The 15,720-nt window shown below is 40.4% G+C and overlaps 1 protein-coding gene across 1 annotated transcript in view; it reads right to left on the bottom strand.

Annotated features, from left to right (window-relative positions):
- Positions 1-1,580: 1,580 nt before the first annotated feature.
- Positions 1,581-15,720, bottom strand: part of Lhfp (lipoma HMGIC fusion partner) — a 231,918-nt gene continuing 217,778 nt past the window's right edge. Inside the window, exon 3 of the mRNA XM_013515896.1 lies at positions 1,581-2,714. Coding sequence (XP_013371350.1) covers positions 2,596-2,714 — 119 coding nt within the window. The 3' untranslated portion in view covers positions 1,581-2,595. The remainder of the gene's footprint in view (positions 2,715-15,720) is intronic.

Below are 15,720 nucleotides of genomic sequence, written 5' to 3'. Positions count from 1 at the left end.
TGTGTGGCTAAGTTATAATGTTTGGTGTATTTGGTGAGTTAAATACATTTCTGATTTACAATATTTTTAATTTATCAATGATTCATTAAATGTAAGCCCATCCTAAGTTGAGGATTATTTGTATATACTTTTAGATTGTTATTGCTATTATTTCAGAAACTAGATTTTCATTTGAAAAATAATATATATAATTGTTAAATTAGATGCTCCTCATGAAATCCTGGGGCATGTTAAAAAAAAAAAAAAAAAACAGATGAAAACATGCCTAGCTAGGGCTCAAAATGAAAGGGTTTGTCATTTGCTGTATCATGTAAGAGTTGTCAGTTTTTTATTCTAGGCAGTCTCACTGATGTCCAATCACATGGTCATGAAAATGACAGTACTACCATTGTATCTGCCCAAGGTATTAGACCATAATGGATTCCATATGTAAGTCCAACTTGATAATGGCTAAGAATTCATACTACTATTCTGACAGAAAGGTGAAGTTTAAAAGATCTGAAGAGCATCAGCAATTCATGAAAATGATAGGCTAATTGAGGAAGCAAAGTGCAATCTTCCTTCTCTGCAGGAAACCACAGTGGAGAGGCCTTTTCTCAGCAGACAATGAGACACAATCAAATGACATTCAGCACACTGAGGATTAAGCATGTGAGAGCAGAATGACTCTCTCCATACCCACAAAGCCTCAGAAAATCCAGAATTTTACTGGCCACATTTTTGTACTGTTCTTCTTAAAGCAGCATGGACCTCACTCTGGAAAGATTAAAAGACTGGAAGCAAGTGTGATATTCAGATATTCAAGTTAAATCAGTGAATATATGTAGATTGTGTAGAAAACACAGTTTCATGTATAAGGAACTGAAATGTTTAATTTCCAGATCTGAAAAGTATGTAATTCAACAACTAATTCAAATTGAATTTTTAGGGTTTTCTATAATAACTCAGACTTGCTTAAGTGAAGAATACATTCATTATCTGGTATGCAATTTTTGCTCCTGAAAGAGCTAATTGCTGTGGGTGAGGGGTCGTGAAAAATCCACACCTTTCTTCCAGGGGTAGGAGTGTGAGATCCTCTTTCTTAAAAGGCCATGATCCCTAAATAATAGTAGTGTAAAGTGGCCTCTGACATCTCAAAGAAGGTGGAGGAGTGGCAAATCACTGACAGCATGTGACAACCCTGCGACTCTCCTGGAGATCTTCATCTCAGACACTTCCTAAATTGTGATCTGATTCTTACTGCCCTAAATCATGCCTGAATATTGCCTATATGCTCAAACTTAATACAAAACAGGCCTGAAATTCTCATGTAAGAATTGGGTCATGATCAAAATCCAATGAAAAAAAGTTAAAATTCTAGCTACAAAGAATTTAAGCTGAAAGAAAAAACTATGTCTTACCTTTAATGCACTGTATGCCTAGAACAATATCTGATTGGGTAATTACTGAGTGAATTAATGAGAAGCCCTTAAAGAGAAAAGGAAGATTATTAGTACTGTCATATTTGAAAGGCTGTATTTAAGAAATTAAAGGGGAAAAAACCTCTGGTAACTGAATTAACACGCTCTGACTCATTGCACTATTGATCGAAGAGAGAATTTATTCACAGCGCTTTTCAAATACAAACAAAATAGCACTTTATAATTCTTACAAAATGAATATTGAAATAAATGTGGTACAGCACATTACAATAATGGACAAAAGAAACCAAGATCTGATAACTGGAAAATGACTCTCCTTTTTCTCATATCTTCAGTTGAATCCTCTCCTCCAGTGGACAGAAAGTTGCCCTTTTCGTTCATAAGAATGTCATAGCAGAAGCCACTCCAAGAAAGACTGCGTATCTTTGAATAATAATGAAATATGAAGGCTTAACTCTAAGCATCCGTATAAACACTGAAAGTATGACAAGCGTATGAAGTTTATCCAGGATACACAAAATACTGATAGAGTGGTTTATTGGTCCATTTATTAGGTTTAATGGCTGCTTTATAAAGTGATAATACTATATTTTCAATCCATATTTAAAAAACTGAGGAGTAATACACTGCTAAACGTCCACTGTAGTCCATGTGACGATCCAGGTGTGTGGGGCAGGAGGGTGTGTATGGATGAGCTTGTGTGCATGTATTTGTGTGCTTTCTGGTGTGTTGTCACCTACAGGGAACATCTGCAGGGTACCCCGCTTCCCACTTAAGATCATTTCTACTAGCCCTTTGGAGTCTCCCAAGTCTTCACCTTTAAAAAACAAAACATAACAAAGACAAAATCCTTGTTTGCATATATAGATTTGCTTTGTGTATGTGTGTGTGATATACATGAACAATAACTTGTGGAATAGAATTACCCAACACTCTGCAATATTTTTAACCTTTGGTCCATTTGTCTCCATCATTCCATTTGCTCCATTTTTTCCCACAAATTTTCTGCAACTTTTCCTTCCTATATATTGCTCATGATTCCACCGGGTTTCATTCCCTTAGCATTGTATTGGATTAGAACCACTATTCCACCTTTTGAAAGTAGCGGGATGCGTTGGCCCCTTCAAGCCCGTGTGGCCTGTCTTCTCCTCTGTTTGTTGCTAGTGGCTCCATCTCAGTATGGGTAGTGCTTCTGTTTCTTGCCCGAGAAGCAAGCCAGCCATGTGCACAGCAGCATGGCCGCAGCAGCACCTGCTCCTGTGCAGTAGTAGGCCCAGCCGATCTCACACTTACCTAGAGACAAAGGGAGGGGAGAGAAAAGCGACACTGATGAGCACAACTGAAGGACACTTTGTTATGTCTTCCTGAAATACCCACTGAGAGCATGGTGCCCTCACTCGAATGGAATGATATGCTGACAGTTATCTGCAGAGTGAAGAAAGCAGGAAAATTTCTGTGCATTTCAGAAAGATGTCAAAATCTACGATGCATGCCAACCAAGAACATGAAAGCCTATTCCTTTCCACTAATGCCCACAATGGCTAAAGGAAAATAGGAATAGCCACAACTGGGAAAGACGATGGTGCTAATTGTAACTTAACACATCTGACCCAAATTCATATGCATAACCAGGTATTTTTCTGAGGAAATTGAAAATATATGTACAATTCTTCTGCAAAAGGGCCACTGGAAGGAAGAGACCTATTTGAAGAATAATGAGGAGACCCATTTGAAGGATATTAAAGTGAATAGTGCAATTTACATGAATTGTCAAAAGACTCACACTTCACTGCCTGAACTGTGGAACAAGAACTCCCAGATTCTCCCGGGGTTGACACCCACCTTAAGGGAAAGAGTCATTTACATAAAAGCATGATGACTAGGGTCCAAGTGAGTCCTGACTTCTCAGAGTTGGATGGTTAATGGTAGTTATACCCACAATAGGAAAGAGTGGATTTCTTTTCTTATATTGCCTTTGTTGATTCTTCAAATAACATTGCGTGGTGGAATGTTTTGACAAAGATGCTATAATTTATAGAAGTTGGTGGTTTCCCCCAAATCATATGCTTATAATTATTCATCAATGCAGGCAGAATTCAAGCCTGGGTTCCAGATCCTACAGCATCAGAAGTCACTAAGCCCAAATATCCATAAAGTATCTTCTTTGAATTAATGGGATGGGTTTCTGCATTCATGAACTTTTTAAAAAATGGCATCCTCATTAATCTTTTGGTGTGAGCAGTAAAAAAAGTCTGCTATATCTTTTATTAGAGCCTGTCCTTTCTGTCCTCTCTTTGATACAATTCACACTGTCAATTTGAAGCCTTCTTTTCCTTTTCCTTTCTTTTCACTCCTCCTCCTTTTTTTCCTTTGAATGCTGAGGATGAAGCCCAGAGCATCATGCATGATAGGCAAGCCCCCTGCCACTGAGCTACATTCCCTCCAACGCTGCTTCGCACCACTCTTACCATCTTATCAGACAATGTTCCACAGAAGCCATTTCCCTTCCTTTCTTTTGTACTTGCTTATACATTACAGTTAGCACACACAACAGAACACATAGACTTTGCAGTCACGGAACACATAAACTATGAGAACCATGTCCGCTCATTCCAAGTCAGTCATTTTTACCTTGTTCATCCGCAGAAAAAATGATAACTTCTCTACTTAAAAATAATTTTAGAAATGGTTTAGTCTACCATGCAGCACTACTCCATCTCTTCACTAGCAGTTGCCAAGAGAGGCAGTCAGTACTTGCTAAGCGAGACAAGGGTAAGTGATATCCTGGCTTGTGGTTGCCATGTGTCAACCGCGGCAAAGTTAGATCAAGAGCTTTTACATACTGAAAGTTCTCTAGAACACTCTCTGTACATAGATAACAAGCTGTACTGCCCAGTCCTCAACCAAGATGTCATGCTTGATTTCACACTTCTACACCCAATAACAACAATAGAAAATAGTAAACATGCACTTATTATTAGTTGCACAAAATTATTCTAAGAGTTCTCCATGGAGTAAATATTAATGCATCAAATCCTCAAAAGAACATGATGTGTTAGGTTTATGAATATCATCACCATCTTTTAGACAATAAAAGTGAAGCTAAAAAGAGTTCAATAATCTGCTCAAGGGTTTACCTTGGGGAGGCAAGAATTTTGCCGCTCTCTCTTCCCAGGTCAATCCTGTTACACCCCCTCCAATGCATGAAGCAGCCCCAGGCAGTCTCCTGCTGCCTTTATTTTCCCAGCCTCTCCTTATATCACCACCAACAGCAAAGAGACAGCTATCTTTTAAAAAGTAAAACAGATCAAGTCACCCCTTTACTTAATACCCGCTACTAAATCCTCCAAGATCTGTCTCTTCACTGAGGCTTCTGAGGCCTTCGATGAACAGGTGTCTGTCACCCTCTCAGACTTCATGATCACCCTACCCTTTGCCTTTTTTCTGCACACACTGGCCAGCTTTTCTGTACACATCAGCCTCATTGCTGGACCAAGAGCTCCACACTCATTATTCTCTCTACCCAGAAAATTCCACCTCCAAATCACTAGAGGATTTGCTTTTTCTCATATGGCACCTCTGTAAAGACACCTCACACGTTCACCTGTTTCATCACTCACTCTGTTCCCTCTTTTCACTTTATTGGCTTCATAGTACTTTCCATGGACTGTAAATACTCGTGTGTGTGTGTGTGTGTGTGTGTGTGTGTGTGTGTGTGTGTGTGTTTAATTTCTGTCTCCAAGTCAAGAATGAAGGCTTTCATTAAAAGAGACTTCCATACATGTTCCCTACTATGCTCTGACCATCATACTTGCCCACAGTAGGCACTCAGTAAAGAATTATTGAATGAAAGGTAAAATTTAACAAAACAAAACAGAAAGAAAAGGTGCAAAGCAGGCAGACAGCTGATCCCTGAAAAGTAGAGTAAATCTTGGATTTTATTTTAGTACTCTACAGCATCAGAGAAACTTCTCTAGTAACATACTATATAAGTGATCCCTGAAAGTATAGCCTTTGGGTTTTATTTTAAGAGTAACTCCAGTCGCTTCTTGGCACTGAGTTTTTTTAGAGAAGTTCCCAAACCAAGCTTGAATTTCCAGCCTCCTACAGAGTGTGTTAAATATAACAGGGTAATAGATTCTGAAGGGTCATATCTCCACCTTGGAATAGGTCTCCTGGGCACAATGACCTCCATTAATACTGATAGACAGGATAAGCATTTTTCAAGGGTAAAAGAGTCCTCTTCATGCACCACACTTGCTGACAACCATAGGCTAATGTGGCTGCGGGTCTAGGGAACCGCCTCCATTGTGAATTATTGTTTGACTAGATTAAATAAATCTAGGAGGGAGAATGAATTTAAGACAGCTAAGAGATGGCCCGTGGTTTAGAACCTTTTAGGGAGTCAGCAAAATATGTGGTCCTTCTGCTCCACACAGGGTTCGCAGCACGGAATACAATCCATTGCTCACTATTAACAAGGTATTGACCGACGTGCAGTTTTACAGCGTAACACGAAAAGCAGAGTATATAATTCATTATTAATTATTGGGCCCTTTATTGAGAAAAAGTAGCTGGTGAGGATATTTATTTGAGAATATTAACTGTGACAGTAGCTACATATAATAAAGATTTTAAAAGGAGCTCCTACAGAGCTGACTATCAGAGGATCAAAGAGAGAGAGGATTTTATTTCACAGAAGTTAATAAAACGGAAGTCTAAACTTCAAAGAGTATTAACCAGGAGAACTGTTGCTGATGATGCATGTACTGTACCCAATCCTTCTGGGTCTTTGCAGTTCTTTCTTATTCCTCAGCTCTGTTCGTACTTTACTCTTAACAGCTGTTCCTTGCCAGCCCTTCAGAGGACCCCTGAGCAAATGGAAACAATTTTCCCCCACCCTGACAGCTGAAGTGCATGACCGGGAGCCAGGATGGACTCAGGACTCTTGGGAATGTGAATGCCCAGCGGCTTTCTGCCTCCAGGTGGGACAGACTGGAAGGAATGACCCAGCGCACCTGCACGTTCGGGGTGGGACCCCCCTCAAAGTGCACCCTACTTGGTTTTTACCCCACTCTGTTTTCCCACTTCCTTTTGGGCTTCTCCTTGGCACATTTCCCTGATAGTCTGAACACAAATCTTCATTGACGAAGGTGACGTTCTGGGGAACCAGATCTACACTAGCAGTGCATAAATAAAGCCTGAATTGTTTTAATATAATGGTTTTTCAAGTTTCTTTCTGAACTCTGCTCTCCTCATGCCCATCCAAGCCTTGGTGGCCCCTGGTGACCCAGAGCCAGGGCACAGCCTTCAGCAACAGCAGCTGCATACCCTCCCTGCGCTGTCACCTTCCTGCGGGCGAAGCTGACTCCCCATCTTGCCCAGTGGGTTGTTTCTGGACCCATTTTTTTTATTACCATTTTTAGTTCTGAGGGTTGTACACAGTGAACATGGAGCCATATGCCCAGGCATTTTAAAATTTTACATAGGGCCTTGCAAAGTTGGCCAGGCTGGCCTGGAACTTGCAATCCTCTTGCCTCCCAAACAACAGCTGAAATTATAGGTATGCACCACTGTGCTCAGCCTGGATGCATCCTTGTATGTGACATAAAACACACAGTTACTTGTCACACCCATGCTCTGTCAGAGGAAATCTGGGCAAAAACTAAATAAAGGTTATTACAACGTTTGCGGAAGTAAGAAAACATGGCCCCCGATACACATATATTCAAGTTTATGTGTCTGATTTACACATTTTATGGTTAAAATTCAGCAACCAATTAAGGGCCAAAACAAGTAATTAGTGTTTAATGTGACTTAAAAGTATTCCTGTATTGTAGAAATGTAGACTTTCATTTATTAAGTAACTCATGACATAAATAATGATTAAATCAAAAGTGACTTAATATGGATTTGTTCTAGGGTTTTTTTTTAATTAAATACAAATTTAGCCATTCTGTCACACTTGCTTCAAAAATATACAAAAATATATAGATTCACAGACACACATTTTGAGAAGCAAGAAATGGTCAAGAGTAGTCTATTAAGAGCAAGAAATGTCAATAGAATTTAGGCAAATTTGAAGAAATACTAAGTAAGCTATCACACCCCTGGTTATTGGTCCCGTCTTTCTCTTGCTTCCTGCTGTCCTTCCTTAAATCATTCATTGATTCAAGAAATATTTATTGAGTGCCTGCTTCAGCTAGGAATTACTGGGTGCTGGGATCTTGGGAATAAGATGGATACAATCCCTACTATCAAGGAGCTTATAGTCTAGGTCAAGGAACTAAGTAATAAACAATCTCAGATAATTATACAATGATAATTTTGACATGAGCTTTGATGAAAAAAATCCAAGGTGCTAAGGTAGCAAATCTCAGGACATCTATATGGTGTGCCCGAGTTCATGAAGGAATGCCTTAAATGAGAAGTAAAATTGACGCTGGGATATGGCAGATGAGCAGGAGCAAGCCAAGTATGAATCTTCATAGGAGAGTTTGCACTAAGGGGAAGGGAAATGTAATAGAGAAATGTGGACAGATCTGGGTCAAGTACTAATGGAAGCCCTTCGGGGTGAGGAACAAGAGAAGGGAACGCCCCACTTTAATGTGCAGCCCTGCTTCGACCTCAGCCCTTCACCGCATCGGGTCTCACCATGTCCAGAGGTGCGGAGCTTGAATTCTGAAAACTTCCTCCTCAGCATTTTCATTTGCATTGTTGGATAGAAACATGAGGTATACAACCACCACAAACCTAAATACCTGTTCTGCAATGTTATAGGAGCTGGAGGCAGGGCAGTGAATAACCCCAGGTCCTTGGTCTCATGAAGCTTATTTTCTAGACAATGTTACTCAAATCAATTGCATTGTGTTTTGCATATTAACACGTTTCATAGAAATTCAGTTCTTTGATATAAACCAGAGATAAGAGAGATTTTTTTCCAAGATACTATAAACATAAAAGCCAAACATCTGGAAGTTTAACAGCCATAGAGTTGATACTGTACCTTGAACTTCCTCAAAGGAAAAGGAATATAGATTTTTCCTTTAGAGCACTGTTAACATCTGTATGTTCAATTACAAAAAATTAGGGCCATGTTTTTCAGTCATAGGAAAAAAAGCCTTTCTGAATATTTTAAGCTATTAGTGTCATGGTTGATACATTGTGTCAACTTGGGGAGTCTAGAGGTTTGGCTAAGTGACTCAGCAGGAAGCCAGGGTGCTTACTTTGTATACATCCTGAGCCTGTGGAAGAGGAGGACATGGAAATTATGTGAGAGCTACATGCCCCTGAGGGGGTGGGTAGCCTGTTTACAATGTAAGGCAGGGAAAAGAAGCTGCTTGCCGCCATTCCTCCCTTTTGCTCTGGCTGTTTGTTGTTCGGCTGCCATTCCCCCCACCCCCCTTTGCTCTTGTTGCTTTGCTATCTTCTGCCTCGGAGCCAGCTAAGTATGGACTGAAACCTCCACAAACTGTAAGCTAAATAAACCTTTCCTTCCTTTATTTTGGGCGTTGGGCATTTTGTCTCAGCAATGAGAGAAAAATAACCAAGACAATTAGGAAAGAAGAAATTTTAAATTTCTATGTTTTAAAGAGCATGATATTCCATGGATTGTAATGGCACTAAATGAACCTGGGAAATACAAGTATGGGGCTATTCTCTCCTGGCCTCTTGTTCCCCAGCTGAGGCAATAAATGGTTGTTATTATAATGCAGACAGAAAGCATTTTACCAGAGGGTAAGTTTTGTCTGTGATCCTTGCAGGAAATTAGAGAGGCAAATCTGTTTAAACTTTCCCTTTCACTCTCTGTAATGCTCCATCAAACAGGACTCCAAGCTTGCTTGGGTGGTAAATTGCTGCTTTCAACCACAGGGAATACTGCTCTTGACAGATAAGACAGAGGTTAACGGGACGGAAAGCAGTATACCACAGCTACACACCAAGCGCACACGCAAAGTCTCCATGGCAGCACTCCAGGGCAGCTCCAGAGGAGGGGCAGCGTGAGGTGAGGTATGGCAGATTTTTGGTGGGTGGTTCAAATTAGTTTTTAATGTAGCTTTTGGAAGTAAAAGAAATGGAAGAAAAGCTACACAGAACTCATCCTTCCACACATAACAATGGACATCCAGCGATGTTTTCATTGTTTAAGGACACTGCAGTTTAACCTCTGCCTTTTCATTAATTTGTTCAGTTAATGTTTCAAAGCCTATTATGTGTGACTGTGTTTCACATCTGTATTCTGGTGCTCAATATGAAGCCTGGGCCACTGGTGGGAAAAAGAAAAACTGATGCACATTTATAGCACGAATAGATATATTAGACATTATTCTTGTGTTGAGACTAGAAACCCAACATTAAAAATTATATAGGAGCTGTCATATACTCACTGTGTGAGGGGCTAAACAGTCAGAAAGGGCATTTCATTTAATCATTTTCATCTATGGTCCTTTTGGAAAGTAGAGACACAAATCTATTCATTCTTTCTCAATGGGTTCTCACCTTGAAGAGGATGAAATTGAACTACATGAAAGTTATCTCCCCAGTACCTCAAGTAAATGTGAAGCTTGAGTTTGAACTTGGATCAAAGTGATTCCAGAGGTTTTTTGTTTGTTTGTTTGTTTTTTCAGACAGGAGCAATCAGGGTGCTGCAAGTCCTGATCATGCAGCATGCTAATCACGTGTCATGCGATGCTCCAATCATCATTTTCTATCTGGCCTCCAAATGGAGGCGCAGGTAAGGATTATCCCACCTGACGATCCAGAATTTTTTTTCCTCTGGTCAGATAATGTGTAAGGTCAGAATACAATGTATTTTTCTCACTTTGTAGATAGTAACTGTCTTTGATAGAACTCATATACTAACCCCCTCCCTCATATTTTGTCTTGCCCCTTGGCTTTTGCTAATCTTAGAAGACTTGGCATTCCATGTACTAGTTATTAAAGGGCTACCTCTCAGACTTGCCTGCTCAGTTCCTGAGCCAGAAAACCCCATTTGGCACTCTGGACAGCACCATCTACTCTAGAGGATGTGGGAGGTGAGATCCATAGAAACTTGTCTGAAGAAGTCCGATAACAGACATTCCTTGCATGAGAATCTTGCTCTGACATGCCCCCGAGCTGAGTGCTTCTGATGGAACCCTGACCATCTCAACCTTATATGATGAAGGGTTCCAGGACTTGGGTACATTCCTGCTCCCTTCCAAGGTCGCTTTCTACTGTAAGCCCTTGGCAGCTTGGCTGGAGCCGCCATGCTATACTTTAACTCCTACAGACCCTACTGCAGGGCCCTCCATCTCCCACAGCACGAAGTGGCGCAACGCAGGCAATTCCTGTTCTCTAACTGCATGCCACCTGCTATGGTTGCATGCCACTTAACTGGTTAATTCGAATGCCCACAAAGGTTCCTTATAATTAAAAGCTTTGGTCCACAGAGTGGCGTTAATGGGAGGTTCTGAAACATCTGGGAAGCGGGGTTTTCTGGGAAGTCCTTGAGTCAAGCCCTACAAGGGGCTGGGGAACCCTAGTTGCTCTTTTTCTCTCTGTGCTTTTGTTCATGATGTAACCATGTGCTTTTGCCATGCTGTCCTTTCCTGCATGGGGCTGCGCAATCTGTGAGCCTAATAAAACTTCAAGTTTTATAAAGTTAGTTGCTTCAGACATTTTTTTGTAGTATGCAAAGTTGACTAGTACACCACCTGTCACAGGGTCTTCATCTTTGCTATGTCTTCCCGTACTTTGTAATTTTAACTTGAGCTCCATGAATCCCTGGTTTGCTTCTCTTTCTTTGTGATATTACTGCCAAGCTCCCAGCATGCCTTGCAACCACAAGTTCCCCAGTCAGGCTATGATAAGCTAACTGGCTTCATTTACCAAGGCACAAGTCGGATTGAGGACGTAGGTCAGTGGTACAGCACTTGTACCAGGCTGTAGGTTTAATACCCAAGAATGCATTTAGAAATTGTTTACATCTTAATAAAATAAGCCTTGGGTAGAGAATAAGCAGTCAGATTATATTTTACCCTTATTGCTTTATCAATGAGGAAGGTGAAAAGATCAAAAGAAAAAGAAAGTTACTTCTTTAGCCTTAACTATCACAGACAAAATTTCTATTGGTCCTTGTCCTCTTGAATAAATTCCTTCATGCCTTTGCATATTTAGACCTTTCCTGCATATGCATTAAGATGAAGAATAAAAGAAATATGTCATGGGACCAATTCCATTTGTTCTTTTGTAAATTCAATGAACAAATGCATCACAAGTAAAAAAGAAAGTTATTGAACCTTTGACCTAAAACATACCAAAGCTTTAGTTTAAAGTTATAATGGCACAAGTGTAAAACTCATACCTCATGTATCTGGAAAGAGAAGAAAGAGAATACCTACACCTGGTTAGTAGCCAGAAAATACAGAAGTACTGAAGCTGACAGACAGCTGTGAGGTGTGGCTCTTTTAAAGTTCCTTTGCATACTTCTTATGTCTGATTATTACTGGAAGTGTAAGCTCAGATGATTATCAGGGTTACCTTGTGCACAACTGCAAGGGCTCCACTTGTATTACAGTCTATGTACTCCCTAGGGACGTGCTCCAGAGGGTGCTGTCCTCAAACAAATAATGAGAATGGGACTCTGCCTCCCCCATATTGCTCCCTAAAAACAGGCGGCGAAGAGACAGAATAGTAGATTCCCCTAATAACAAGTGCTCAGTCTATTTACAGAATATTCTAGAAGGTGCTGGCCATCTTGATACCCCTTAAATTCTACAGTGAGTGAGCTCAGCGTTTCTCCTCCAGAACTACCACTCTTGACTTTAAAATGTGAGGTTGACTAGATCTTTCCAACTGTCCTTCTCAGCTTTAGGAAACTGAAAAACAAGATTTAGACTCTCTTCAAATTTGAAGGATATTTTCTTCCAACCACACACTGTACGCCTCAGTTTACAACTTTCTCACGTGGAGCAAGTCATTTTTAAGAGACTCCCCTTATTATATATCTGCAGCACATGCCCAGCAACCAGGGTATGGAGAGTCAAAATGTATAATACAAACATATCCTTTGGTAAGAACTGATATATTCAAGCTACAGCATTAGTAAGTATTCTCCATAATCACACATGTTAAAGAGAGCAGGGATTTACCTGGGAAAGACAAGATGTGTGCCTGCAAAGAGCTCATAATAGCGCTATGTCTAAGGTGCTACGTTAGGGGTGAAGTTTGATGACACAATATATATCAGCCTTGTATATTTTTCAGTGCAACTTAAATTCACTATACAGTGCGAATGGAAAGAATAAGGAGCAGAGAATACAATACAGAAGACAGCACTAGGGGCAAAGACCAGCTGTTTAAACACGGCACTCAAATAAGAGTATGTCTTATATAGGTCTCGGATTTCAATTTTTTAAAAACCTATCTGAAGAACAAATTAATTCCACTCTATTCAATAGTGTTTCCCTTCTGGGTTCCCACACAAATTTTGCTGAACAGCCATAATTTTAATTTGTTCTGTCACGTTTCTCTTGTTCCCAAATAAATACTTTAGCTCCACCCTTGAGGTGAGAGCCTGAGGACAAACAAAAAGAAAAGTTTTGCCCAATTATTAGAACTGTTTATTGTCCCCCCAGGAAATGGTACGAGTCATCATCCACATAGGAATTTACTGGAAAGAACCGATATGAGGTCTCATATTTGCAAGGTTGCTCAAGCCCAGGAAAGCACAGGAGATAGAGAACAGGAACTAGACTTAACATAGGGTTCAAGCCTGGGCTCAAGTTATGCCCTAGAGGAGAGAAGACACTGCTATTCACCGTTATGATTACTATCATTAAAACTTTCCTCAAATACTGACACTTGCTAACTACAGTGTGTAGGCTTGGAAAGCAAGGTATTCAAAAACTTCTGAGCATGTGGAGATTTGATTTGAGTTAATCTGAGTGGTGCTGGGGGTTGAACCTAGGGTCTTGCGCCTAATTAAATAAGTACTCTATCCCTGAGCCATACATCTAGCCCTGGAGACTTTAAATAGTGCTTCATGCTTGGAAAACCATAAAGCACAAAGAAAGTCTACAATAAGCAACTGAAAAATAAATTACATTTCTTGTACTAATAATGATGTGTGTTAAATATATTAGCATGAAGTCTACAAATTAGATAGAGTATTGCACTGATATTAATTTCCTATTTTTGGTAATTTTACTGTTAGATAAGAGAATGTTATTTTTAGCCTGGGGATGGAAGGTCATGATGTCTGAGAAGGAAAAGTGGGATAAGGAGGAGGTGAAGAAAGTAAAGCTAATTTAATCAATGTAATAAGGGAATCTGAATGAAAGATATACAAGGATTCTCTGAATTATTTCTTCAAATTTTCCATGTATCTAAAATCTTTAATAAATCAAAATTAAATAAATTTAAATAAAATGCCAGCATACACATGTATATGCATGTATTTGTATAAATAAAATCAGGGAGGAACTTTTATAACTATCGGTAAAAGTGAGGCAGGATAGAAGAAAAAAACATAGGTAAGAAAGGAGAACAGGAAACTCTAGTCATAGAGCGTGAGCAAAGTAACCCACAGTTATCCATATCTGAACCCTATACCTTTTCTCCCTAGGCTTGTTTATGCTTCCTAGGCTTATTTTTTTTTTTTTCTTCCAGGCCCATCATACACAAATCCCTTAAAAGTACTATAAGTTCATAAAAATAACTTAGTTGATAAAGAAAAGAACAGCAACCTGAATCTAAGATGAAGAAACAGATTCAAGTGGTTCGAAGAATGTTTCAGGCAAAACATTTTAGATCACCTACCCTAAAGGATGCCTCCTCAACCAGATATATGTATCTCCGACCACAGACTCTGGTGTCCGTCTCTCTCTCATGTGCCCTCACTCTGTTTCCTCTAAGTATGTACTTCTCCAACTCTGCCTAATAATTCCACTTGTATCTCTCACTGATGTGACTTGAAATTGTTTTTCTGTGACAAGGGTGCAAGAATCTCCTCTATGGTGGTGGAGGCATGGGTTTGAGGTACCCACCTCTTCTTTGGGGAACCTCCTCAGACCCCGTCCAGTGACACAGGGAGCAGGAAATCAATAAATACCCTGGTCATATGATGTGCAAAATGAGAAACTGTAATAATCGACCATTTCTCCTGCTCCCCCACACCTGTATTTGGGGTTATGGATAAAACCCAGGACCTCACACATGCTAGAGTAGTACTCTACCGCTGAACTACATCCCCCGCCTTTTGATCATTATTCTTCTGTAGTTTTCCTGATGGAAATATTCACTGGCCTCTTGCAGTTATCTGCACATCTGTAAAGCACAGCATGCACACAGTGAGCGCACACATTCAGGTGGTTGCCACCCTCTAACCTCACCTCATCTAACACGGGCTTCACGCCATTCCTACCAACCACACGCAGTCTACCCATTAAACCACTTAAGTAACGATGACATTTCAGCATGAATTTTGCAATCTGACCGTGAAACCGCGTGCAGGACCTGCGTGCTGGGATGCCATCTTTCTTCTCCAGAAGAAGCCCGCAGAGAGGCCCGGAGCAGCACACAGGGACACAGAGGGCCCATTCTCCTCACAAGTGCTTCTGTCCTGGCAAGACGAACTGGTTATATATTCCACATGGGAAATAATATTTCCTTTGGAAGGAAAGGGGTTTTTCCAGCTGATATGTTTGGAGAATTTTCTACAAGTGAAGCATGTGCTCCACAAAGAAAGACCACAGGATTTTTATGTGCAATCAAAGTGGTCCCCAGGCAGCTCCAGCTGTGAATGCTTCAGGCAAGAGAGGCAAGCAGGATGGAAGGGGAGTCAGGGATTACGGTGAAGGTATTAAACCTACGCAGGACACAGCCTCTTTAAATTCAAGGCTTGTCAAGAACCAGCACATTGCATCTGCATTGCCATGTCCTTTTGACTTTATCCTTCTCTCATTTCTGCCGTCAAGTAAGTACATCACTGTGCACAGATCCTAGACCCAAAGGGACCTTGGAGAAAGCTCAACAGGTCAAGGATTGGCAATCTTGTTCTGCGAAGAGCCAGACAGTAAGTATTTCCATTCAAAAACCTTTCTGAAGAGCAAATGCATTCTACTGTTTTAGTGCAAAAGCCAAATAAATGAACGAGCATGGCTCTGTTTCCACAGAATTTTATTTACAGAAACCACCAGATCCAACTTGGTCCAGAGTCACCTGAAATCTACCCACCTCCTCTGTTTTACTCATGAAGATGCCATTGTCCAGGACACCAAAGTGACTTCCTCAGATCTCTGGAATATGTTCTTTTCAG

Source organism: Chinchilla lanigera, unplaced genomic scaffold (genome assembly GCF_000276665.1).
Source record: "Chinchilla lanigera isolate Chin_1 unplaced genomic scaffold, ChiLan1.0 scaffold00030, whole genome shotgun sequence".
NCBI classification, from domain to species: Eukaryota; Metazoa; Chordata; class Mammalia; order Rodentia; family Chinchillidae; genus Chinchilla; species Chinchilla lanigera.
Note: the sequence above shows the minus strand (reverse complement) of the source record. Positions and strands in the feature narration are given on the sequence as shown.